The sequence below is a fragment of the Pipistrellus kuhlii genome, unplaced genomic scaffold (genome assembly GCF_014108245.1).
Source record: "Pipistrellus kuhlii isolate mPipKuh1 unplaced genomic scaffold, mPipKuh1.p scaffold_m20_p_1, whole genome shotgun sequence".
NCBI classification, from domain to species: Eukaryota; Metazoa; Chordata; class Mammalia; order Chiroptera; family Vespertilionidae; genus Pipistrellus; species Pipistrellus kuhlii.
This window is the reverse complement of record NW_023425404.1, coordinates 149,672,951-149,699,461: the sequence shown is the minus strand read 5'-3', so window position 1 is coordinate 149,699,461 and position 26,511 is coordinate 149,672,951. Positions and strand designations below refer to the sequence as shown.

Below are 26,511 nucleotides of genomic sequence, written 5' to 3'. Positions count from 1 at the left end.
CTTTTTCCAACATCTCCACGTATGGACTTCCTGAAAAGAGATGTTTTCTTTTAAATTACTTTGTGTAACAGCGAATGCCTTTTTCAAATAATATCTTTAATACAGTTTACATATCCTCATTAACATTTTCAATAATCACAGCGGTTCATTATGTGAACAGCAGTGAAAAGGTTTAATCACCGGATATGAAGTTATTGAAGGAAGCAAACATAATCAAACGATCAAAATGAGAACCTAATGTTACCAGTAAAACAGTAAAAAATAGCAACAAGCCTGGCTGGCATGGCTCAATGAACCAGGAGGTCACAATTCAATTCCCCTGATCAATGATTCTTTCTCATCATTGATGTTTCTCTCTCCTCACTCTTCCTCTGAAATCAATAAAAAGTTTTTAAGTTAAAAAAAAAAAAAAAGGCAACAAAAAGCATGTAAAAGTGATAAATGTGAAGATAAATTAACGCAACTCAACTAAAAAAAATCCATTTAAGAGTGTACACACTTCTCTATCCAGAAGTACACCAATAATACCTGTGGCAGTGACCCCTTGTAGTTTGTACGGAGTTGGTTATTTGCATTTAAGCAATTTACAACATTTAAGTAAATCTGTTCTGCAATCTAGCAGTTTTCAGTAAATCATTTGAAAGAAGAAGAATGCATCAGAATGTGAGAGCCACCTTGTTCCATCTTTCCTAGGAGAACCTAATGTCTGGAATCCAATTAAGCAGAAAAAAAGTCTTATTTTTTTCCTGAACTGAGGCTGAAATGGCAGCACCAATACTGAGTGAACTTTGACCTTCTGATTCATGGGTTGACAATCACTGAGCCAACCAGTTGGTGGCAGCACGGGTACTTTCAACTCTATCTTAAGAAAAATGAAATAAATAAAAAAAAGAAAACTGAGTACCTTTATCTAGGGGTCCCTCCCCCTGGGTTCTCAGCAGGTTACACTACTTCTGACCCCATTTTAACAGCAGCCCATTTGCCTAGAGCTCCCCTTCCATCTGTAAAATCTAGCACCCACCAGCCTTGTTCTTTTACTATACCCTATGACAGTCTCCATATACAGTTACCTGTAACTGTTAATGGGTGGGAGGGCATAACAGTATTTCCTCCCAGCTAATCACTGCTTATTTTCAAGACTATCAAATTGCACAGGTTTTGAGTAATCAACCCTATTTTTTCCCACAAGCCTTACTGCTTTCAAATGCACTTTTCTGAACGTAAGGGTTTTTCAGGAACACATATGACATTAAATGTGTTCCAGGGACTGAAAAGACAAATCCACCTTGGAAATAGTCTCTGTACTCAAGAAGCACCTTCTAGCAGATTCTTTACAAACTTTGAGTCCTTACAAGCTGGACTACCACCACTATGAGGTACCACTTCACTCCTATTAAAATGTGGAGCAACTTGAACCCTCACCCATTGCTAATGCAAAATAGTGCAGGCCCTTTCATAAAACAGTTTGGTTTTTCCTCAAGAGGCTCAACATACAGTTTGGTTTTTCCTCAAGAGGCTCAACATAAGAGTTAGCATACTTCACCCTGGCTGGTGTGGCTCAGTTGGTGTCAACCCATGCACCAAAAGGTTGCAGGGCATATGCCCAGTTTTTGGCCTCAATACCCCAAAGGGAGCATGCAGGAGGCAAACTATGTTTCTCTTTCTCCCTTCCTCTTTCTAAAATCAATAAAAACATTAAAAAAAAAAAAAAAAGAAGAAGAAAGAAAGAAAGAAAGAAAGAAAGAAAGAAAGAAAGAAGAAAAAAAAAAGTTAAGTGTATGACTCAGCAATTCCATCCTTAGGTATAGACTCAAGAGAAAAACAGGTCTACACACAAACTTACTTGTATGCTAAAGTTCACAGCAGCATTATTCATAATAGCCCCCCCACCCCCCGTGTAAACAACCTAAATGTCCACCAACTGATGGATGGATAAATAAGTGTGGCAAATACAACAGAAGATCTTTGGCAATAAAAAATCTTGGTTGCAGGGCACGTGCCCAGTCTGAAGTACCTATATGTAATACAATATGGATGAACCTTAAACATCTGGAAGAAGCCAGAAGTCACAAGGACCATATATTAGTTTGATTCCATTTATATGAAGTGCCCAGAATAGGCAAATCTACACAGACAAAAAGAGTAATAGTTACCAGGGGAGAGAAAATGTAAGGACTGTTAAAGAGAATGAATTTGGGGAGGGAGTGGTGATGAAAATGTTTCCAAATGTGGTGATGGTTGCACAACTCATAAATATACCAGTACTAAAACACACTGAATTGTACATTTTTTGTGGGTTAATTGTATGGTATATGAATTACATATCTCAATATAACTGTTTCAAAAGATAATAAGGCAACCAACTTTTCCCTTAAAAACAACTGTAAACTGTTTTTTATTTCTACTTAGCCTCATTCAGGTTTTAACTGGTGAAAAGTTTCTAACAGTCTAAACTACCAAATGTGATTTAAATCCAGGTCCTACCCTTTGCACATTCTCATAGCCAAGCAAGCTCATTCCCCAAGGATCAATTTTCCCCAAATGTGACTTTTTATAACCTTTTAAAAATAAAAATCGATATTTTACGAATTTTTTACAGAGGGGAAGAGAGAGGGATAGAGAGTTAGAAACATCGATGAGAGAGAATCATCAATCAGCTGCCTCTTGCACACCCCCTACTGGGGACGTGACCGCAACCAAGGTACATGCCCTTGACCAAAATCGAACCTGGGACCTTTCAGTCCGCAGGCCTACACTCTATCTACTGAGCCAAACCGGTTTCAGCCCAAATGTGACTTTTAAGAAAGCTATGTAAGCAACAGCTGTTGATTTCACTCAAATAGGATATAAACATAAATAGTGTTTATGTAGATATAGCTGTGAATACATAATACCTTGAGCTGAGCCTTTTTGTCTGGAATCTGGACAAAGTAAACAGGGAAAAAGCAATCTTTCTTGGGAATGTCATCATTCTTTCGCGCTAGAGAAGGAAATGAAGAAGTTACAAACATTTCTAGTAAGCGGGAGAAAAAGAAAACTACTTCATACGCTAAGATCTTTTCAAAGACTCAAACCATACCCTAACTGGTCCCATTTTGTTTCTTATATAAAGATTGAAATCCCATACCGTAAACAGACATCGTCCTGAGATCTTCTCACTCCTGAAAGCTCATGGATATGTCCCCACACCTCCAACAAAATCATTTCACTGCCTCTCCTAGTACTACTGAAAAAAACACTTACCTAATTTCTTTAATTCCCGCATTGTTTCAAAGGGTGTTGCAGAAAAGCGTCCGTTGAATTCAAAGTCGACGCCTTCTCACAAATCATTCCAGATCCTCCGGGGTAACATACCGACGCCCAAACCCAGCAACAGCTCCTGCAATATCTCCGCCTCAGGGAAGCAACCAGTTACATCGCAAAAGAGAAGAAAAAGAAATAATAGTAGTAATAATAATAAATGCTTTTCTAAATAACTTATTTTTGGCCCAATTTGTCTTCAGTATTTCTAGGGCACACGCGTTTATTCCTCTCCCTCCTTCCCATCATATCTTCCATTTCTTTTCAGCTGGAGACCCAGCGCCCCTGGATTCTCCCTAACGCTGGGGGGAGCCTCACCAAAAGCGCGATGGCACCGGATTGAACCACAGCGGGTAAGGACAACAGAAAAACAGGCCGCTTACACCAAAACGCCCTGACCACCCTCGACCCGAAGAGGGCGGGGCGACCAAGTGCTCGTCTTCGTGCCCTTGACCTTTCCGATTGGCTGCCGAGACACCACATACGCTGTGATTGGTCACGGCGTCTAGCGCCCACAGGAAGGAGGGATAACAGTCTTGCGCCGGAAAAAGCCCGCCTTCCTGACCAATAAAGGTCGCGCAGACCCTCAAGGGGGTGGAGCTAAGTCGTGACTCACGCGGTTCCGGGGGGGCTCCGGAAGTGGGACCCCCACGTTGCGAGAAGATGACCCGAAGTTGCTCCGCTGTGGGTTGCAGCACCCGGGACACCCTGCAGAGCCGCGAGCACGGCTACTCTTTCCATCAGTGCGTGAGCGCAGCCTGGCGCGGTCCTAGCTTCTGGCCCTGCGGCCGGGCGCAGGCCGGGGAGGGGGTGAGAGGGGGGTAAGGAGGTGGGGCTGAGTGTGGCGCCGTCCACGTGACGTGCTTGACCTGAGAAACGTGGGACTAGGCTAGGGGGAAGGAAACCGGGAACTGGGAGGCTTAAAATCGTTTGTTTTTTCCGCCACCCGCTCAGTGATTACCTCCAAATTGCTGATACTTCCTCTGCCTACTGCATGTCTATGGCTTTTCGCGACCGTTGCTTGAAAGGCATTGTGCTTCCTTCCCGTCTTCCTGAACGCGAGGAGGCGGGAAAGGCGGGGAATTTGAAAGAGCTGTGGGAGGCGTGCGCTCCCCCATTCAGAGTGTGGGCTGCTCCCGGGCCGGAGCCCGGGTCCGTTTTCACCGGCTGGGCCGGTCATGAAAAGTGGGTCCGTAGCGGTCCCCGGGCGCCACCAGGCCGGGGGAGTCTGGTCATGGCAAGGACGTTTCCTTTGGCCCGGGAGGAGGGCAGGTCTTCAGACCAGTCTAAATTGAACGCACATCTATGGCCCAGGATGACAATCAATGTTCAAGGCACATTGGGAAATAGAAATGTGGGTAAAACGTCCTCAGAGACAGATGTGTACTTTAAAAAGAGGTGAACTCATCCTGGCGGGGTGGCTCAGTGATTTGGAGCGTGGTCTGGTTCACCAAAAAAGGTGGTGACTCCATCCATCCGGTCAGGGCACTTACCCAACTTGCGATTGGACCCCCAATTGGGGCGCAAGGGGAAGGCAATCAACAGACGGAAGTTTTGATGGATGTTTCTTTCTCTGTATCTCTCCCCCCTTTCTACTTCTCCCCCTACATCTATGTCCCTCCCCCCTCCTCTCTAAAAATCAGTAAACAATATCCTCCAGTGAGGATTAACCTATTAAGATAATGTGAGATGTAGAATTAAGCCATTGACAAAGCATTTTTTTTAAATACATATTTTTATTGATTTCAGAAAGGGAGAGAGAGAAATATCAATGATGAGTGAATCATTGATCAGCTTCCTCCTGCATGTTTCCCCCTACCCCCACCCCTCCACCCTCGCGGGGATCTAGCTTGCAACCTGGGCATGTGCCCTGACTGGAAATCCAACTGGAACCTCATATTTATGGGTCGCACAACCACCGAGACACACCTGCCAGTCTAAGGGTGTTCTTTAAGAGGAGGAAGGAAGGGGATGGGGGGGGAGATAAATGAACAATAAAAAGGGAATAAGTACATATCTATTAAATTTATATCTAAAAGTAAATGAACAAGGAATCTAATGAACAAAAAAACTGATGAATAAAATAAAATTAGAAGGATGGAACAGACTGAGAAATTTGAGTGGGGTAGGAAGAGATTAATCAAAAATCTTATATACAGCCAAAACCGGTTTGGCTCAGTGGTAGAGCGTAGGTCTGAGGACTGAAAGGTCCCAGGTTCGATTCCGGTCAGGGGCATTATGTTGGTTGCGGGCACATCCCCGGTAGGGGGTGTGCAAGAGGCAGCTGGTCGATGTTTCTCTCTCATCGACGTTTCTAGCTCTCTATCTCTCTCCCTTCCCCTCTGTGAAAAATCAATAAAATATATTCAGGAAAAAAAAATCTTATATACATATATGCATTATCTATGGACACAGTCACTGGGTGAATGCCTGGAGTAGGGCAGAAATGTAGGGACGGAGGAGGGCAAGTTCAGGAATGGATTAGCTGGGTGTTACAGGGTATCATAAGATTGAAGGCTTGCCAGGCAGTGTGGCCCAGTGGTTGAGCATTGATCCATGAACCTGGAAATGGAGGTTCTGTTTCTGGTTAGGGCACATGCAGGGGTTTCAGGCTAGATTCTTTTTTTTAAATATATTTTATTGATTTTTTTTTTACAGAGAGGAAGGGAGAGGGATAGAAAGCTAGAAACATTGATGAGAGAGAAATATCGATCAGCTGCCTCCTTCACACCCCCACTGGGGATGTGCCCACAACCAAGGTACATGCCCTTGACCGGAATCAAACTTGGGACCTTTCGGTCCGCAGGCCAACGCTCTGTCCACTGTAGGCTAGATTCTTAATGAGGGGTGTGCAGGAGGCAGCTGACTGATGATTCTCATCACTGTTGTTTCTATCCCTTTCCCTCTCTGAAATTAATGAAAATATAAAAAGGAAAGACTGAATAAGGCTTGACTGAGGCTGAATGGGCTTTTTTCAACAAGGCTCACTCATAGGTTCTTTGGCTGGAGGCCTGGGTTTCTTTTTTTCTTTCTTTTTCTTTTTTTAATATTTTATTGATATTTTTACAGAGAGGAAGAGAGAGGGATAGAGTTAGAAACATCAATGAGAGAATCATTGATCAGCTGCCTCTTGCACACCCCCTACTGGGAATGTGCCTGCAACCAAGGCACATGCCTTTGACCAGAATCGAACCCAGGACCTTTCAGTCTACAGGCACACGCTCTATCCACTGAGCCAAACCGGTTTCGGCAGGCCTGGGTTTCTTGCCAAGTGGAGCTCATAGGGCTGCTTATGACATGGCAGATAACTTGGAGAGGAGGCCTGCCCCCTCTCCAATCTGGGACCCCTTGAGGGATGTTCGACTGCAGTTGGACATCCCTCTCACAATCCAGGACTGCTGGCTCCCAACTGCTCACCTGCCTGCCTTCCTGATTGCCCCTAACTGCTTCTGCCTGTCAGCCTGATCACCCCCTAACCGCACCCATGCCACCATGCCAGCCTGATTGATATCTAATTGCTCCCCTGCCAGTCTGTTTGCCCCCAACGCCCTCCTCTGCCAGCCTGGTCACCCCTCACTGCCCTCCTCTGCAGGGTTAATCGCCTTCAACTGCCCTCCCTTGCAGACCTGGTCCCTGCCAACTGCCCTCTCCTGCTGGCCATCTTGTGGTGGCCCTCTTGTGTCCACATGGGGGCAGGATCTTTGACTACATGGGGGCAGCCATCTTATGTGTTGGAGTGATGGTCAATCTATATATTAATCTTTTATTAGATAAGATAGAGGCATGATACATGGGTGGGGGCCAGCTGCTTTGCCATGAAGGGTATCCAGGATCAGGATGGGTGTTCCCTTGGGGTGTGAGGTGGCCTGGGTGAGGGGCCTGTGGTGGTTTGCAAGCCTGCCATGCCCCCCAGCGACCCAAGCTGAGGCCCTGGTATCTGGAATTTATTTACCTTCTGTAATTGAAACTTTGTACCCTGGAGTGGAGGCCTAGGCCCCCCAGGGCTGCAGAAGCTTGGCTTCCTTTATTGCCTGGGAAACCTAAGCCTCTCCTGCTCTGTGGCTGCAGCTATCTTGGTTGGGGTTAATTTGCATACTCACTCTGATTGGCTGGTGGGTGTGGCTTGTGGGTGTAGCAGTGATGGTTAATTTGCATGTTATTTTATTAAGTAGTATTTCTTTTTAAATATATTTTTATTGACTTTTTACAGAGAGGAAGAGAGAGGGAAAGAGAGTTAGAAACATCGATGAGAGAGAATCATCAATCAGCTGCCTCTTGCACACCCCCTACTGGGGATGTGCCTGCAACCAAGGTACATGCCCTTGACCGGAATCAAACCTGGGACCTTTCAGTCTGCAGGCCGACCCTCTATCCACTGAGCCAAACCGGTTTCGCTATTAGGTAGTATTTCATTGCCCACTGTAACTTCTCTTTTTGCATTCCTTAGAAGCAAATCACTAACTCTAGCCCACACTCAACGGGAGCGTAATTAGGCTTCACCTCTTGGAAGGAAGAGTACTAAAGAATTTGTGGACCTGGTTTAAAATCGTCACGGGGGGAAAATTGCCAGAAAAGGAAAACACATTAAATATGAACTGATTCTGTTCAGTGTAGGCAGTAAAGGCAAAATGTGGTAGGATATTTAATATAAGAATTGCCCCCATACAAATTGGAGCAGACAGGATCACTATTGAATTTCTGGATTCGGAAATATGAAATAATTTTGAAAAATGAAATCAGATTAAGTAAATTAAACTTTAACTGGACTTAATGTTGAAATAAAGCAGTTAAATAATAAATGGGTTTATATCTGCTGTATCATTACTATAACATTTTCATGTTAATAGAACTTTAATATGATTGCTATAGATTTCCAAGTGATACCATACTGCGCTCAAAATGGATCAAGGCTGTTAATCGCATGGATCCCAGAAGCAAAAAGATTTGGATCCCAGGACCATGTGCTATACTATGTTCCAAACATTTTCTTGAAAGTGACTTTGAGTCATATGGCTTAAGAAGAATGCTGAAAAAAGAAGCTGTGCCTTCTGTTTCTCTATACAAGGTACTTAAATCTAGGTGTAAACAAAACTAAATTTTACTGAGGCTATAAAAATGAAGATAGCTTACATTATAGCTAAAATCTGCAAAGATTAAAAAGACAAAACACCCTACATCTTAAAATAAATCCAATAAATTTTAAATGCTTAGAAAATTAGTTTTGCTTACATTTAAATCTATAATATTAGTAATACTGCTTTTGGAGCTTGATAAAAAGTAAGGTATGTAAACGCAGGTAATATGTGTAGATATACATAGAGGTTACTAAACTGATTACAAAAATCAACTTGGGGGCATAAAAAAGCCTGGACTTAGAATTCAGGCTTTTAAATATGTGACAGGGTGGTTGTTGTTTTTTTGTTTGTTTTGTTTTTTGTTTTGTTTTGTTTTTTTCAGAGAAGGAGAGGAAGATATAGAAACATCAATGATGAGAGAGAATCATTGATCGGCTGCCTCATGCATGTCCCACACCAGGGATTGAGCCAGCAGCCTAGGCATGCACTCCAACCTGGAATCTAACTGTGACCTCCTGGTTCATAGGGAGACGCTCAACCATTGAGCCATGCCAGCTGGGCCCATATGTGACAGTTTTCATAATACTTTGAAATTACGCCCCTTTTTTGGCTCCTCCCAAGAAAGTTCCTGATTTTGATGAAAGATGTACCTAATTATTAGTGTTGACATAGAGGAATATACAGAAATAGAAGACTTTCTATGAGTCAATCACCAGTACTGGTTCAAAAGTCTATGCTCAACCCCTGAGTACACTGGCTGGGTTGATGGTTTTTATTTTATCCTTTGACCCGTTAGCCACACTCTTGTACATGGTTTAGTCACTGTACAGACCGCATAGTCATCTGTTTTAGCCTGCTACTACTATCCTTACCTTCCTCTTATTCAATGGAGTCTACTTATTTTGGTGGTGTTTTTTCTTATTCCCTTAGATGGTGTTAAATCCAAACTCATAAGTTCCAAAGCTTCCTATTTAACTGATTTGTGTATTTCTAATTGCTTTGAACTACTGTTTTGAACCACATATACTAACCCAGTGTTTCCCAAACTTTTGATATATGTGTACCCCTTCTATAATTTTCAAAACGCTGAGTACCCCTCGTACTCATGAGAACGTAGAATTTGGCATACCTGAGCACGGTGCAGTGCATAACCCCACCAAACTCTGGTGCAACGCGTACCCCTGGGGGTACGCATACCACACTTTGGGAAACACTGTACCCACAGCAAATTGACTTGCTTTCATGTTTTTGTGTAAAATCAATAATAGTTACTATTTATTAAGATCTACAATAGATAGGTATTATACTAGGAGATTTACATAAATTCTTGTGCCCACAAAACAAATGAGGAGATTCAGGATTGTAGAGATGAGGTGACACCTAACAAGTGAGGGAGCCGGGAATTGAACACTGGTTAGTCTTACTAGTAATTCTAACGCTCAGGCTCTGTCCACTATGCCTTCCTTTTTACACAAGTAACTTCCTTGTCCCTCCATTAAGCCATATTATTGCTCCGTCAAAGAACCACTCAAAACTCATATATATGCACAAATTACCACCTTTCTCTAGTTACTTTAATCATTTCAGAAACTTTCAGCACCATATTACTATTTCTGTATAGATGCAAAAAAAAAAAAAAAATCCTGTTTACATTGTCCTACAGACTACATTTTTAAAAAATCAGAGATTATTGCCTCTCTTTTATAACTGATTCCACAGCAACCAAGTGAGTGCTTTGTATTCAGTGGTATTATTATAGATAATCTTCTGTGTTATAATTTCTATTGTAAAATAATCTTTTTTTTTGTCATAGGATCTTCAAGATGTGCAACAAAACGGTAAAGCAAGACAGAAAATCCCAAAAGAGCCTCTTCCTGATGATTCTGAAGAGGTTGCTACCGAGGACCATAACTACAGTTTAAAGAGATCTTTGACAGCAGAAGAGGACCTGGCTGAAGTGCAACAGATGCTACCATTGTCCAAAAAAAGACCTGTTCCTGCCAAAAACCACAGCACGATGAAGAAGAGAGAGGGTTTACAATTAATTGATACGCTGGTAGAAGAGAGACTACTTTCTGAAGAAACAGAGTGTCTGCTACGAGCACAATTTTCAGGTATGCTCTCCAATGACCTGTAATATTTACAAAGTAGCTCTTAAGTTTTCTGAAATATCTTAAGTACCTGTATTTACTTTGCTATTGCTTGTGAAAACATACTTTTTGGATGAGAAGTGAAAAATCTCCGTAGCATAAGCAAGAAGAATGAAAGGAAATCACCAAAATCTTTTTATGGCTTTCCAATTTTAAAAGTAATATGTTTATTATAAGAATAGTAAAGAAGTATATAAATGATAAAAATAACAGATAATCCTATTACCCAGAGTTGAGATCAGACGGTTTATACCAGATATATAGTATACTTTTCACTTTTTATAAAATATTTACCCGTGTTATCTCAAATTCTTTTTTAAAATTTATTTTTGTTGAGAGTATTACAGATGCCCTTCATTTTTCTCCCTTTGTTCCCCTATCTCAAATTCTTCATTTTTTTTAAAAGATATTTTTATTGATTTCAGAGAGGAAGGGAGAGGAAGAGAAAGACAGAAACATCAATGATGAGAGTGAGTCATCTTATCAGCTGCGTCCTGCACCCCACACCCACTCCCCTTCCCCAACCTGGGCTATGACCCCAGAAACGGCGTGTGCTCTGACCAGGAATGGAACCGCCACCTCCTGGTTCATAGGTTGATGGTCAACAACTTAGCCACACCAAAATCCTTTGAGTTTGCAGAATACCTTTGAGTTTGAAAATTGTATGAATCTCCAAATATTTTCTAAAATATTTCATAGAATAAATATATGTGTCCATTTAAAAAGCTACGTGGTCTTTGTAAACCAGGATGTTTAAAGAGGGGCGAAATAAGAATTGCCAACTTAATCTTTGGTGAGAGAAGCAGATAATTTGGATTTGCATTCTGGTGAATAAGGAGCATGTCCTGCTTCTAGAAGGGTAGGAATCTCTAGCGGAGAATATTTTGTGTTTTTCCAAGTGATGAATAGAGATAATTAATGGATGTCCCACCAGGAACATGGGTGCTTGTTTTGTTTTTTCTCAGTGGTAGGAAAGATTGTCTGTTCAATCCAAGCATTCCCCAGAAATGTTTCTCTTGACTAATTTTTGCCCTGATATAAATGTAACCAGGGAACAAATAAAACAAAATAATCTCATAATCAAGAGGCTTAATTTTTTTTTTAAATAAATTTTTATTCATATTATTACAAATGTTCCTTTTTCCCCCTCCTCCCTCTATTGCTCTCCTCCACCAGGTTCCCACCCCACCCTCTGCCCTTTCCCCACCCCCCATTGTCCTCATCCATAGGTGCACAGTTTATGTTCAGTCTCTTCCCACACCCCCCTCTCCCCTTTTCCCCAAGAATCATCAGTTCACTCCCCTTCCATACCTCTGATTCTATTATATTCAACAGTTAATATTGTTCATCAGATTTTTGTTTTAATTTCCTTGGTTTTTAGATTCACTTGTTGATAGTTACATATTTGTTGTTCATAATTTTTATCTTTATTTACTTTCTCTTCCGAAAGAACCCCCTTCAGCAATTCATATAATTCTGGTTTGGCGGTGATGAACTCCTTTAACTTTTTTTTATTAGTGAAGCTCTTTATCTGACCTTCGATTCTGAGTGATAGCTTTGCTGGATAGATTATCTTTGGCTATAGGTTCTTACTATTCATCACCTTGAATATTTCTTGCCATTCCTGTCTGACCTGCATGGTTTCTGTTGAGAAGTCAGCTGACAATTGTATAGGTGCTCCTTTATAGGTAACTACCTGCTTTGCTCTTGCTGCTTTTAATATTCTCTCTTTGTCTTTTGCTCTTGGAATTTTAATTATGATCTGTCTTGGTGTGGTCCTCTTTGGATTCCTTTTGTTTGGAGTTCTGTGTGCTTCCTGGACTTGTAAGTCTAATTCTTTCACCAGGTGGGGGAAGTTTTCTGTCACTATTTCTTTCAGTATGTTTTCGTTATCTTGCTTTCTCTCATCTTCTGGGACCCCCATAATTCTGATGTTGGTTCGCTTGAAGTTGTCCCAGAGGTTTCTTACATTATCTTCAATTATCTGGATTATCTTGCCTTCTAGCTTCTGCGGAGGAGTGTCTTCTGGCTCTTTATGTTCCAAATCTTTGACTTGATTCTTGCTATCTTCCATTCTGTTTTTAGGACTCTGTATAATATTTTTTATTTCAGACAATGTATTCTTTATTTCTTGTTGATCCCTTATCATTTCTTGTTGATTCCTTATTAATTCTCCTTGATCCCTTTTCATAGCCTCATATGAAAAGGGATCAACTAGGTCTTATCAATCTTTTCTAGGAAATTCTTGAAAAACCTCATAGGTCTTATCGATCTTTTCTAGGAAATTCTTGAAAAACCTTATAAGCGTAGATTTGAACTCTATATCCAGTTGCTTTTTGTCCTCCATTTCTTTGGTTTGTGATCTATTTCGTCTCGGCATTTTCGCAGCTTCCCTGATGGGGCGGGGTTTCAGGGTGGAGCCTACAGCTTTGGCTTCCATCAGCCCTGCCCTATGCGGCTCCTGAGTCTCAGGGTCCTTCGGTACTCGCTGCAAGTGCCTCTGAGAGAAGGTGCCCTCGATTTTCGCCTGCTACCAAACAGTCTAGGCTCTCCCCCAATGAGCCTGGTATTGGGGTTCAGTGGAGTTGAAGGTGGCGTTCAGAGCAGTCTGGAGCCCCTGTCTCCTTTCCGCCAGGGCAATCCCGCAGCACAGCCAACCGTCCCTTCTCTGCACTCAATGTGCGAGCCTCCGGGATCTCCTTTCGCCGCTCCCATGGGATTCTGCCTTACAGTCCAGCTCCCACTGTTTGAGCCTGGGTCCCTGGGGTCTCGCCAAGAACTGAGGTTCAGAGGAGTCAGAACTGGGGCCCAGCACAGTCGGAGCTTTTATCTCCTTCCTGCTAGGGAACACCAGCCAGGCACTCAGCCTCCTTCCTCTCCGGCCCCGTCCCCTCCGCGCGCGCCGTGTGTCTCCGTACCTTAGGCTTTTACAGCTCCTCTGCGCTTCCTTCTGGTTTTCTCCTTGCTTCTCGTTGTAGAATTTCCAGTCAGTCGACTTTCCTGTAGTTCTGGGTAATGTCCATTTTATATTTTAGTTGTATTTTATTGAAATTGTTGTGTGCGGCTGCGGCTAGGTGTTTACCTGTGCAGCCATCTTGGATTCTCCTTAATTTTATCCAGTTATTTTATTTTCTTTCCTGTATCTCTAAAAATCTCCACTTAGGCTGTCAGTGAAGTTACATACAGTGATTCAAGTGGAAACTTTTTTCTTCCCTCTTTCCAGTGAAATGATTCAAGATTAGTTGGACAACAGGCTCAAAGATAGGATATTAATCTCTGAACAAAATCAGTTAAGATGTGATTGTATTTAAATTTTGGTTCCCAGTGCATTTTAAATGAAAATTTTATGCTCTATACCTGAAAATGTTACTGTATACATTTTTCATCACAAAAGAATAAATTTATTTTAACAGATTTTAAGTGGGAATTGTACAACTGGAGTGAAACATCTGAGTACTCTACAGAAATGAAGCAATTTGCATGTACACTCTATTTGTGCAGTAGCAAAGCCTATGATTATGTAAGAAAGATTCTTAAACTGCCTCATTCTTCCATCCTGAGAACGTAAGTGAATTACTTGATTGCATTTTAGAGATTAAGGCTGTTAGAATTTACATTCTCCTTTATTAGTCCATTTCTCTTTTTAAAAACTTCATATTTGGTGTTTACATATTAGCACGATCAATGTTTTCACCAACAAAATGAAGACATATAGTCTGACATCTTTTGCATCTGCTAAATGATAGAGACATTCTGAGTGATACAATTCAAATCTTGAAGTTTTGGAATTTGTAATACACTTCAGTAGTCTTAATATGTGACTATCTTAGAAAATCTAGAAGGGTTCTAGAATGATACCGTTGGTTTGAAGCAAAAATAAAAATCTGAATTTTGCCCTAGCTGGGTTGGCTTAGTGGATAAAGCATCAGCCTGCAGACTGAAGGGTCCCAGGTTAGATTCCAGTCAAGGGCACGTGCCCAGGTTTCGGGCTCGATCCCCAGTAAGGGGCGTGTAGGTGTCAGCCAAACAATGATTCTTTCTCATCATTAATGTTTCCATCTCTCCCTCTCCCTTCCTCTCTGAAATCAATAAAAATTATACATTTTAAAAAATCTGAATTTTTTAAAGTTCTGGAAAACCTTCATTGGTAGTTTGATGCCAATGAAGGTTGTCCAAAGCCCAGATTGTGATAATTTTTTGGATTTGTGATCAAAACACAAAGATATGTTTGTAATTTCCTTAGTGTAAAGCAAATAACACAATGACTATATTATATCTTATAAATTTAATATTCAATTTGCACTGTTTTTGTCACTGGTTTTACTGATTTCTCTTTACTTTTATTTATTTACTTGGCTTAAACAGAAATTTATTGTCTTAGAGTTCTGGAGGCTAGAAGTCCAAAATCAAGGTGTCTGCAGGGTTAGTTCCTACTAAAGGCTGTGAGGAAAGGGTCTATTCCATGCCTCTCTCCTTGACTTGTGGATGGTAGTCTTCTGTTTCTTCATCTCATCTTCCATTATGTGTTTCTTGGTCTAAGTTCCCTCTTTTTATGAGGACACAGTCATGTTAGAGTGACCTTATTTTAGCTTGAGTACCGATATAAAGACCCTATCTCCAAATTAGGTCACATTCTGAGGTACTGGGGATTAGGATTATAATATAACATTTTTGAGGGGCACAATTCAACCCATACCAGTTACTTCCCTGTTGCATAAGCCTCCCACTTCCCATAGTCCAAAGGCCAATTCCTTCCTGTGGCCAATTCCTTCCTTACTGAGCTTCATGTGATATGGCTCCTCCTGCCCCTGCAGCTTCTCTCTTACCTTCCACTCTGTCCTCTTGCTCCAGTTGTAAGGCATTTCTTGCTTCTTAGGGACTTAACTATTCCATCTGCCTGAAATGCCCACTTTTTCTGTATGATGATTGATTCTCACTCAGACTCAGACTAGGTATTGCATCCTTTCAGAAGCCTGGCCTATCATTCTCCCAATTCTGGATTAGGCACCTTTCTTGCACACACTATCTGGAACTGAATCTTAAGTACAATAACACTGTATTCCACACTATACTATGAGTTGCCCAAGTACGAGGCCTACATCTGGTTCTTTGTTATACCCAAACACCCTAATCCTGAGCAGTGCTTGGAACACAATGGTCCCTTAATTAATATTTGTGCAATTGAAAGAATGCCTAGATGGTAATTAGGATTTTGAATAGCTATGAGAAAGAAATACAGTGTATCTCAAGTTGCTATCTAAAAACCAGCACTCCTGCCGAAACCGGTTTGGCTCAGTGGATAGAGCGTCAGCCTGTGGACTGAAAGGTCCCAGGTTCGATTCCGGTGAAGGGCATGTACCTTGGTTGCAGGCACATCCCCAGTAGGGGGTGTGCAAGAGGCAGCTGATCAATGTCTCTCTCTTCAATGTTTCTAACTCTCTATCCCTCTCTCTTCCTCTCTGAGAAAAAATCAATAAAAATATATTTAAAAAAAATAATAATAAAAACCACTCCTTTTAATTGGAGTTGGGGCAGAGACCATTCAGGAATGACAGGAGCCATCTATCTCTTGTGGAAGGTCCTCTTGATTTCTTGTTGCTCCAACTTGAAAATAGAGTCACAGGATCTCTGAGTTGAAGAAACTCTTAGATACCATGTAGTTAAACCCCCTCATTGAGGCCTGGTGGGAGAAAGAGCTTCAATTATCGTGACCTCCCCCCCCCCCCCCCCCCCATTTTGGGGAAAACATCTTTTTTTATAAATTGAGATATGATTGACATAAAATTCTGTTACTTTCAGGTGTACATTTATTCAATATTTGTATATATTTTAAATTGATCACCACAATAAGTCTATTATAGTTAACATCCATCACACACATATCATTTTTTTTCTTACAGTGAGAACTTTTTCTTTTCTTTTTTTTTTTTTTTTTGTTAATCCTCACCTGAGGATAGTTTCTCCATTAATTTTTAGAGGAGAGTGCAGGGTGGGAAGGGAAGAGAAAAACATCGATGTGAGAGAGACACATTGATTGTTTACCTCCTGCATGTTCCCCAACCAGCGCTGGGGATGGAACCCAAAACCCAGGTGCACACCCTTGACCAGGAATGGAACCTGTAACTCTTTGGTCCATGGGCCAGTGCTCCAACCACTTAACCAAACTGGTCGGGTAGTAATGAGAACTTTTAAGATGTACTTTCTTTGCAATTTCAAATTTACAATACAGTATTATTTACTATAGTCACCAGACTGTACATTATATCCCCTCTTAAAAAATGAATGAGAATTTTTCTCCATATACACTATTAAAATACTACTACTAAAACATATAGAAGTTAAAGAAAGGAAGGAAAACTCATTAATTGTTCCTCTACATTATATTTAAGCAATTATTATTATTACCATTCAGGGAATTTTCTCCCATCCAAGTACTAACCAGGCCCGACCCTGCTTAGCTTCCGAGATCAGACGAGATCGGGCGCGTTCAGGGTGGTATGGCCGTAGACCCATTCAGGGAATTTTCTAACAGGCTTTTTTCTGGACTTAGATTACTAGTTTTTTACATAGTTGTGATCTTTTTTTTTTTTTTTTTAAATATATTTTTATTGATTTTAGGGAGGAAGGAAGAGGGAGAGAAATAGAAACATTAGTGATGACAGAGAATCACCTTTCGGCTGCCTCCTGCAGGCCCCCCACTGGGGATTGAGCCCGCCACCCAGGCATGTGCCCTTAACTGGAATCGAACCCGAGACCCTTCAGTCCCCAGCCGATGCTCTATCCACCGAACCAAACCAGCCAGGGCTAGTTGTGATCTTTAATAGCTGAATAGTGTCAGGGAATTGTATTCTAGTAACTCAGGCATTCTCCAGCTATTGGATATTTACAATGGAGACTCCCTTAGTTGCCCCTAAGAGTATACTTTTGAAGCTATCAGGAGCAATGAGAAAAACTGAAGAAGGCAACAACAAAGCTGGGTTTCACACTTGTGCATAACTAGCAGCACAATATAGGTCAAGAGGCTTAACCTTTCCCTCTGTCCCAGATTCCTAACTATAAAATTAGGTTGATGTACTAAACGTCCCCAAAGTTTCCTTCCCCTTCAACAGTTTTCTCATTTCAGTGAATTTACAGGTCAGACTGGTTTATGATCTGAATTCTAAATACATCAATTAGAACAAACTGAGTAATTGATTTATATACTTTTAAAAGAAGTAAATCAGAAATTAAAAATTATTTTGTGGTATGTTTGCATCTTAAAATACTACTCTGTTTCTAAGTTTATTATCTTACTATTTTATGGTAATTCTGTTTACTTGAGAATTTGGCTACTTGACTTTATTTAGAGATTTAAGGCTGCTTCAGTACCATTTAAGACATTTTCTTTCTCTTCTTTAAAAAAGAACTATGCTTTTTATTTATTTTAGAGAGAGAGCAAGGGAGAGGAAGAGACAGATAGAAAGATTGAGAGAGAAATATCCATCAGCTGCCTTCTGCACACCCCCAATGGGGATTGAGCCCACAACCTGGGCATGTGCCCTAAACAGGAATCAAACTGTCCTCTTGGTCCACGGGTCAATAACGCTTAACCAGAGCCTCACCTACCGGGCAGCATTTTCTCTCTTTTTAAATTTTTTTCGTTTGTTCATTTGTGTCTCTTATTTTTCAATTTTTATATTTTCCAGATGGTTATCCAAATGCAAACCCAGCCCAGGTTTCAACAGCAACGTTTTTTCTTTTCTTCAACAAAGAGTAGAGAACGGAGACCGGCTGTATCGGTATTGTTCACTGATAATAAAAGGTGTCTCTCTCAAGCAGCAGGTGCAGTGGGATCCCAGCAGTCAACATTTGCAAGGGTTTATGGACTTCGGTCTCGGCACACTGGATGCTGATGAAATGCCACTCGCCTCAGAAACTGTTTTGTTGATGGCAGTGGGTATTTGTGGTCATTGGAAAACACCTCTTGGTTATTTTTTTGTAAACAAAGCGTCTGGATATTTGCAAGCTCAGCTGCTTCGTCTTACTATTGGCAAACTGAGTGACATAGGGGTCACAGTTGTGGCTGTTACGTCTGATGCTACAGCTCAGAGTGTTCAGATGGCAAAAGCATTGGGGATACACCTTGATGAAGACAACATGAAGTACACATTCCAACATCCTTCATCTTCTAGTCAACAGATTGCATACTTCTTTGATTCTTGCCACTTGCTTGGATTAATAAGAAATGCATTTCAGAGTTTTCAGAGCATTCAGTTTAGTAATGGCACAGCACATTGGCAGCATCTTGTGGACTTAGTAGCACTAGAGGAGCAGGAATTATCAAGCATGGAAAGAATCCCAAGAAAACTTGCAAATTTGAAAAACCATGTACTAAAAGTGAATTCAGCTGCCCAACTCTTCACCGAGAGTGTGGCCAGTGCGTTAGAATGTTTGCTGTCATTAAGCCTGCCACCTTTTAAAAATTGTATTGGTACCATCCACTTTGTACGCTTAATTAACAATCTCTTTGAAATTTTTAATAGTAGAAACTATTATGGAAAGGGACTTAAAGGACCTCTAATGCTTGCAACTTTTAATAAAATTAATCAGGTATTAACTGAAGCCAAGACTATTTTCGTTACTTTATCTGATACTAGCAATAATCAAATAATTAAAGGTAAGCGAAAACTAGGATTCTTGGGATTTTTGCTTAATGCTGAGAGCTTAAAATGGCTCTATCAAAATTATGTTTTCCCAAAGGTATGGCCTTTTCCATATCTTCTTACTTACAAATTCAGCCAAGACCATCTGGAATTATTTCTAAAGATGCTTAGAAAAATACTAGCAACCAATTCTAACCCTACCTGCGTGGCATTCGAGAAAGCTTACCATAATTTGGAAACCAGATACAGATTACAAGGTGAAGTTTTTCTAAGTGACCTGAGCATCCTCGACATATCAATTACTCGAAGGACAGACTTAAACCTGTGTACAGTTCAACGTCATTATGGTGTTAACATTATAAAGACTCCTTTTCACAATGAGGATATTTGCCTAGATTGGTCTAATTGTTCACTAAGTGAGGCATTACTAGACCTATCAGATTATAGGCGAAATCTCACCTATTGTGCTGGTTATGTTGCAGATACATTATCAACTCTTTTAACTTGTGAGGACTGTGTCAGTGCACTGTATGCATCGGATCTCAAAGTCTCTAAAATTGGGTCACTGCTGTGTGTTAAAAAGAAGAATGGTTTGCATATTCCTTCAAAAAGTTTATGTCGAGTCATAAACATTTGTGAGCAGGTTGTAAGAACCCATTCAAAAATGGCAGTTTATGAACAACTTCCTAAGCAGAGGGAATTATGTCTTCAACAGGAAATATTATGTGAGCTTTCTGGACATAGTTATCTTTTTGTAGATTTAGATGAGCATCTCTTTGATGGAGAAGTGTGTGCCACCAATCACTTTGTAAAGTTACTAAAGGATATAATAATCTGCTTCTTAAAGTTGAGAGCTAAACAGAGGGAATTATATCTGCTTCTTAAAGTTGAGAGCTAAAGATAGAGCTCATTTTCCTATAAAACATCAGCCAGAAAGACTTGAAATGAAAATGTCAAGGAAGCACTGATCATCTTTAGAGGGTTGCAAATATATAAGTTTTGCTAATACCAATAAATTCAGGCATCTGCTAAGTAACCATGGATATCCATTCAAATGAGAGACCCAAAATATATTTAAATTTATATTAAGAATAGTTGGTCATTTATTTTCAAGTTCAACCTACCATATTTTCTAAATTGATCATTCTGCACAGTGGACAGGTTTGTACTCTTAGAATTTACAACTTGCATATTTCATAAAATCTGCTTGAACTTTGGTATGTTTGCGGCATTTTAACGTTACCAACCTGAACAAAGCAGTAAGAGCGGACTAGACAATAAGTACTGGCTTTGGATTTACGTTAGACTGAATAATGTGACTGGACATAATTTTAATTTGTTCAATCTACTTTAAAAACGAGAAAATAACAACTAGGAGTCAGCAACACATTGACTCCTTTTACAACTAGACTACATTCCTTAAAAGCTTTGGTTGATAGAATACCTTGAGTATAATTTTATTTACATGTGAAAATGTGTGTTTTTAGATTTTGGCTAAATTAAAATATCAGGTACCACAAAGTCCCTTTGCCAGGGTATCCTAAAGTAGAAATATGTATGCTTTATCAGATGGACAGTAAGCACCTGAGCCATGAAATAGTTCCCTGTGCTGCAGTGAAGCTGGGGATTATAGTTTTAGGGACGTACACAGGTGATGTAATTTTCACAATTTATTGTCTCTGGACTTTGAAATAGTACTTTTGAATAATAGAGTAGGTAATTACTTGACTCTTATTGAAAGAGTCCAATGCTCCTCAGCAAATGAGAAATTTTGATGTTAAATTGTGCTTTTCTGAAGCCTACTTGTATTTACAGGGAGCTAAAATAGTGAAACATTTCAGTGTTGAATCAATAATGGAATTTTATAGCATATAATAATTTGGGGGAAAGATGGTCAATTGAGATTATAGGTATGAAAAAAATTGTCAAGTTTTACAGAAATTTAGGAATAACAAATACTGTCAAAGATGTAAATATAATAAGGCCAATTTTCTCACACCTAAAGTTGAAAAGATAGAAAAACATGTAGGTATATGTACTTTCATAAGTGGGAGTATTTTAATGTATAAAAGAAGCAAGCATATTATTTACCTGTGTATGTAAAATACTGTTATTGAATGAATGTTAAAAAGTACAGTTAATAAGAAAACTAAAAATTGCAAAGGTTATTTACTGGCTAAAAATTTAGTTTTATTAATTGAAATTTATCCTAAATAGTATATTTTAATATTTTTTTATATTCTACCTCAAAGGCTTAAGTTTTGAAATGTAATCAGAGTTGCACTGCAATTTATATTAAGAACTATTGCTTGCTGAGAAGTCTGAACATTGTGATTTTTGTTTCGTTTGCCATAGAATTAGTTTAGATTCACCAGGATAAATCTTATTTAAAGGAAACCTGTAAGTCACCACCTTTATAAATCCACCTTTAATAACTCAATAAGTTTTATAACTGAATTAAGTTTTTTATCTGATCTTTACTAAAAACTAGTTCATATCTGTAGTGTCTTAGTTACTTTGACTAATGTACTAATATATTCTTATTTTAGAAATTAGTGGTTTGCCTTACTTTAAGTGCTGGATAAATTGGAAAAACATTGAAGATAATATTTCCATCACTGCCTTTAGCACAGTTAATTTTTTTTGCTCTAAGGAAAGTGTGATATGGAATTTTTTAAATAGTCATGTTTGATTACTAGGGTTAGTTTATAAATTTTACTCAGCACCTTTGTCCTTTTTTTCTTTGGAGAAAACTAACATTCTCTTCAGAAATGTATTCTTTTCAACAAATAGTACTGGAACAATTATATATCATCATGCAAAAGTATTAACTTTAAATAGATAAAAAATCTAAATGTAAGAGGTAAAGCTATAAAACTGGAAGAAAAGAGTTGGGAACTTATATTGTGATAGTGTCTTAGATATGACACCAAAAGCACCATCAACAAAAAATAAGTTGGACATCAAAATTAAAAACTTGTGCTTCAGAGGACAACATCTATAAAGTAAGACAACTCACAGAATGGGAGGAAATTTTTACAAATTACTTGGTAGAGGATAGAATATACAAATAACTTGCATAACTCCATAATAAAGGACAACCTGATTTTTAGAATGGGTAAAGACTATGAGTAGACATTCTTCAAAGGAGATCTACAAAGGGCCTGTAAACACCAGAATATATGTTGGACTTTAGCCATCTGGGAAATGCAAATCAAAACCACAATGAGATATCACTTTATACCCACTAGGGATGGCTATAGTAAAAAAGATGTGTTAACAAGAATGTGGAGAAGTTGGAATCCTTATACATTGGTGATGAGAATGGAAATCCTGGAAACCAGCCTGGTGGTTCTTCAAAGGGTTAAAGAGAGTTACCAAATGACCCAGCAGTTCTACTGACAGGCATATACCCAAGAGAAATAGAAACATGTCAGTGCGAAAACTTGTACACAAATGTCATAGCAACATAATAGCTAAAAAGTGAAAAAGACCCACTAATGAATGATAAAAATGTGCCGTATTCATACAGTAGGTCACATGGTAAATGTATATTTTACTTGATAACGATCTCCTAGAACTTTTTTTGCCACATGACTATACCGCTTTGCATTTCAACCAGTAATGTATGAAACTTCCTGTTGCTCTGCTTCTGCCCTGGTATTTGGTTTTGTTTGAATTAGCCATTGAAATTGGGCATGCATATTTCATTGTAGTTAAATTTCTTAATAGGTAATGATGAGCATCTTTTTGTAGGTTTATTTGCCATCCACGTAATTTTATTTTAAAAAATATATTTATTGATTTGAGAAGGGAAAGGGAGAGAGAAACATCAGTGATGAGAGACAATCATCCATTGTCTGCCTCCTGCACGCCCCCTACTGGGGATTGACTTTGCAACCCAGGCATGTGCCATGACAGAATCAAACCATGACCTGATTCATAGGTTGATGCTCAACCACTAAGCCATGCTGATTGGGCCCATTCACATTTTAGGTGAAATGTTCAAATCTTTTGCCTACATTTGAGAAGGTTGTTTTCTAATTGAGCATTAATTACATATTCTGCACATTAGTCTACTATCAGCTATGTTTTGCAAATATTTTTTCCTAGTCTAGGGCTTTTCTAACATGTGCTTTGAAGATCAGACATTAATTTCGTTAAGTCCAATTTATTGATTTTTTTCTTAGTTTCATATCTAAGAAATCTAACTCAAGGTCACTTTTTTCCCCCTGTTTTCTAGACATTTTGTAGTTTTAGGGTTTACATTTAGATTATAATCCATTTTAAGCTAATTTTGGTGTGTCATATAAATTGTTTGGATGTTCACATATGGATATCCCAGTACCAATGGTACTAGTTGTACCTGTCTATGTAAATTTTATAGTCAACTAGTTGAATTTTACAAAAATTCCTTCTAAGATTTTGACAAGATATGTTGAATCCATAGATTAATTTAGGGAGAAATTTAATAATGAATGTTCCAATCCATAAACATGGTATCTCTTTTTTTAAGGCATTTTATTATTAGAAATCAGTGTTTCCTACATTTCACATACAGACTTTGCACATATTTTTTGTTACATTTCATGTTTTGTGGTGCTGCTATAAATGGTCATTTTAAAATCTGTTTTTAAATGTTGATTGCTACTGTATACAAATACACTTAAGCATACTGACCTTGTTAGTCCTGGTGCTTTTTAAAAAAAGATTGACTTTCCTATATTGGTGTTCACATCATCCACAAATAGGTATTATCTTATTCATTTTCAATCTGTGGCCTTCCCCCTTATTGTTCAGTGACCTCTAAGACAATGTGGAATAGGAGTGCCTTGTTCCCAATGTTAGGGGGGAAACATTGTTTTCACCATTTATATATTACCTGTAGGCCTTTTTGTGAAAAAATTTTTACCAGGTTTAGGCTCCCTGATATTCCCCATTTGCTGAAAGTTGTGTTTTTATAACCATAAATAAATAGAATTTTGACATGAAATTTTTTTGAGAAAAAAAATATTGAGATGTAATTTACATACCATAATAGTCATCCTTTTAAAGCATACAATTCAGTATACTCAAAAGGTCGTTTTCTGCAACTTTTGAGATAATCTCATAGCTTTTGCATGTAGATATAGAACATTGACTTTTTTTAAAGTTACCTAACATTGATTTGGCGAGGGGGAGGCCATCCTTTTTATTCCTGGGATAAAACCAACCTGGTCATGATGTATGTTTATATGTTTCCAGATTATATTTGCTAATATAATAAATTAGTTATTAAAGTCTGTGACCTTATAATAAGCATTATCCTGAATATATGAATTTTATTGTTTTTGATAAAAACTAAAGTGCCTTAAATGTAATGCTTTGATAAAACTAACAATTTTTAAAGTTTTTTAAACCTTATAACTTAAAATACTTGTCTTGGCCAGTGTTGTTCAGTAGTTGAGCATTGACCCATGAACCAGGAGGTCAGGTTCATTCCCAATCAGGACACCTGCCTGGGTTACAGGCTTGATCCCCAGTGAGGGCATACTGGAGGCAGCCAATCAGTGATTCTCATTGATATTTCTATCCCTCTCCCCCTGTGAAATCAACAACAAAAGAAGGAAATTCACCCTAACAACAAAAAAAATTTTAAGTAATTTACATAAAACTACATAATAGAAAATAACTATAATACTCAAGGTTTTTCTAGTGATTGGCTTTTCTCTGGGTTGATGCAACAAAATTCCTATATGAAATGCTGAAGGGATGCAATATGATCATAGGTATGGCAGGAGGTCCTGGTTTAAACCTGTATTTACATAAGCATTCTCTTAGCTACCAAACTATAAAATAGAAGGCTTCTAAAGGTATTTTTATTTACCTTTTACATTAGAATTGAGCGAAAGTCAGTTATCCGTATCAAATGATGGGGATGCTAAGGCAGTAGTCTTCCCACAAGTGGTTGCTCTATTTTATTACCAGTAACAAGGTTCTGGGTTCCCATATAGTCCAAAGACCAGACCTGCAAGTTGCTTTTCATTCTTGTAGGAAGGTGCTTACCATAGGAATATCAAACTTAAGAAGGAAAGGAGTAAGATTGAGTTTCTGCCCTTTAAAAAAATGCCCTCACCGATTTGGCTCTGGTTAGAGCATCAGCCCTGCTCCGACTGAAGGGTTGTAGGTTCAATTTCAGTCAAGGGCACATACCTCCATCCCCCTCCCTGGTCCATCTGTGAGGGAGACAACCAATTGATGTGTTGTGTCTCCCTGTCTCTCCCACATTCTCCACTGTCTCTAAAAAACAATGGGAAAATGTCCTCTGGTGAGGTTAACAATAAACCGAGAGAAAAAAGAATGTCTCATTTCAAAGCTATTTATGTTAATGATAATTGGGCAAAATGATAGTTTTGGTTTTTAGTTGTGCTTTCAAAAGTAATGTTAAATTTACCTGAAGTCAGGTATGTTTAAAAGGTTTGCATGTTAAATGGTTAAAAGTGGTGTTATTAAAGAAAAAGTGCAAAATCTTTTTTTTACAGAATAGTATAAATGTTTATTTTTTGTATGATTTACTTTGCTGTCATGTTTTTACAATATAGAAAAGTGTACTCTTTGAATAGCTCTAGTAAATATAAATTTAATTCTTTCTACTTTGGGATGTAAATAGAGCTAAAAAATTATATACCCAAACCTCCCCAAACAGTATTTTAAAATTGTTGAATTAATGTGGATATTAATCTTATTCAGCAATTTGATGCAAATGCCTAAATACAAAAAGTTGTTTAGTAAGTACTACACACAAAGGAAAAAGGCTTAATATTTTAGCTTCTTGAAGATCAGTAAAACTAGTAGTATTTGATTGCACCTTCAAATTTTTACAAGCAAAACATTCTCAAGCAATATCATCATACATAATCTATAATTGTAACCCAAATTTCACAAACATTTTCTGCACACTGTATATAAATACACATCACAAAGGTGCAATTAGAATTGAACACAGAATATGTACAAAAATGAACAAAGTTTATGTTTAGACCAAAAAGGTATTGTAATCTTTTGAAAAATAACTTGATTAGATATTTTATCCTTACACTAATTTACATTTATACAAATTTTAATTAAACATACTAGATAGAGGTGCTAAGAATGTTTGCATTATCTACATTTAAAGTTTACTGCACTATAATTTTATAAATCCAAATTTAAATATATACTTCAATGAATAACGGACTCTTGGATTACTTAATTTCTATTGCCTATATCTTGTGTGTTCATATGAACATATATACACAATTAATATATACAACTATAGATTTCCTGTAGGAAATGTAATCACATACTAGTAATTATTGAGGATTA

At 38.7% G+C, this 26,511-nt stretch overlaps 1 protein-coding gene across 1 annotated transcript; it reads left to right on the top strand.

Moving 5' to 3' along the window:
- Nucleotides 1-3,912: 3,912 nt before the first annotated feature.
- THAP9 (THAP domain containing 9) lies at nucleotides 3,913-22,576 on the top strand. Its single transcript, XM_036412013.2, has 6 exons — nucleotides 3,913-4,043; nucleotides 8,170-8,365; nucleotides 10,189-10,489; nucleotides 13,939-14,089; nucleotides 18,211-20,014; nucleotides 20,055-22,576. The coding sequence occupies exons 1-6, from the start codon at nucleotides 3,964-3,966 to the stop codon at nucleotides 20,133-20,135; spliced, it is 2,613 nt and encodes an 870-aa protein (XP_036267906.1). The 5' UTR covers nucleotides 3,913-3,963; the 3' UTR covers nucleotides 20,136-22,576.
- Nucleotides 22,577-26,511: the final 3,935 nt, after the last annotated feature.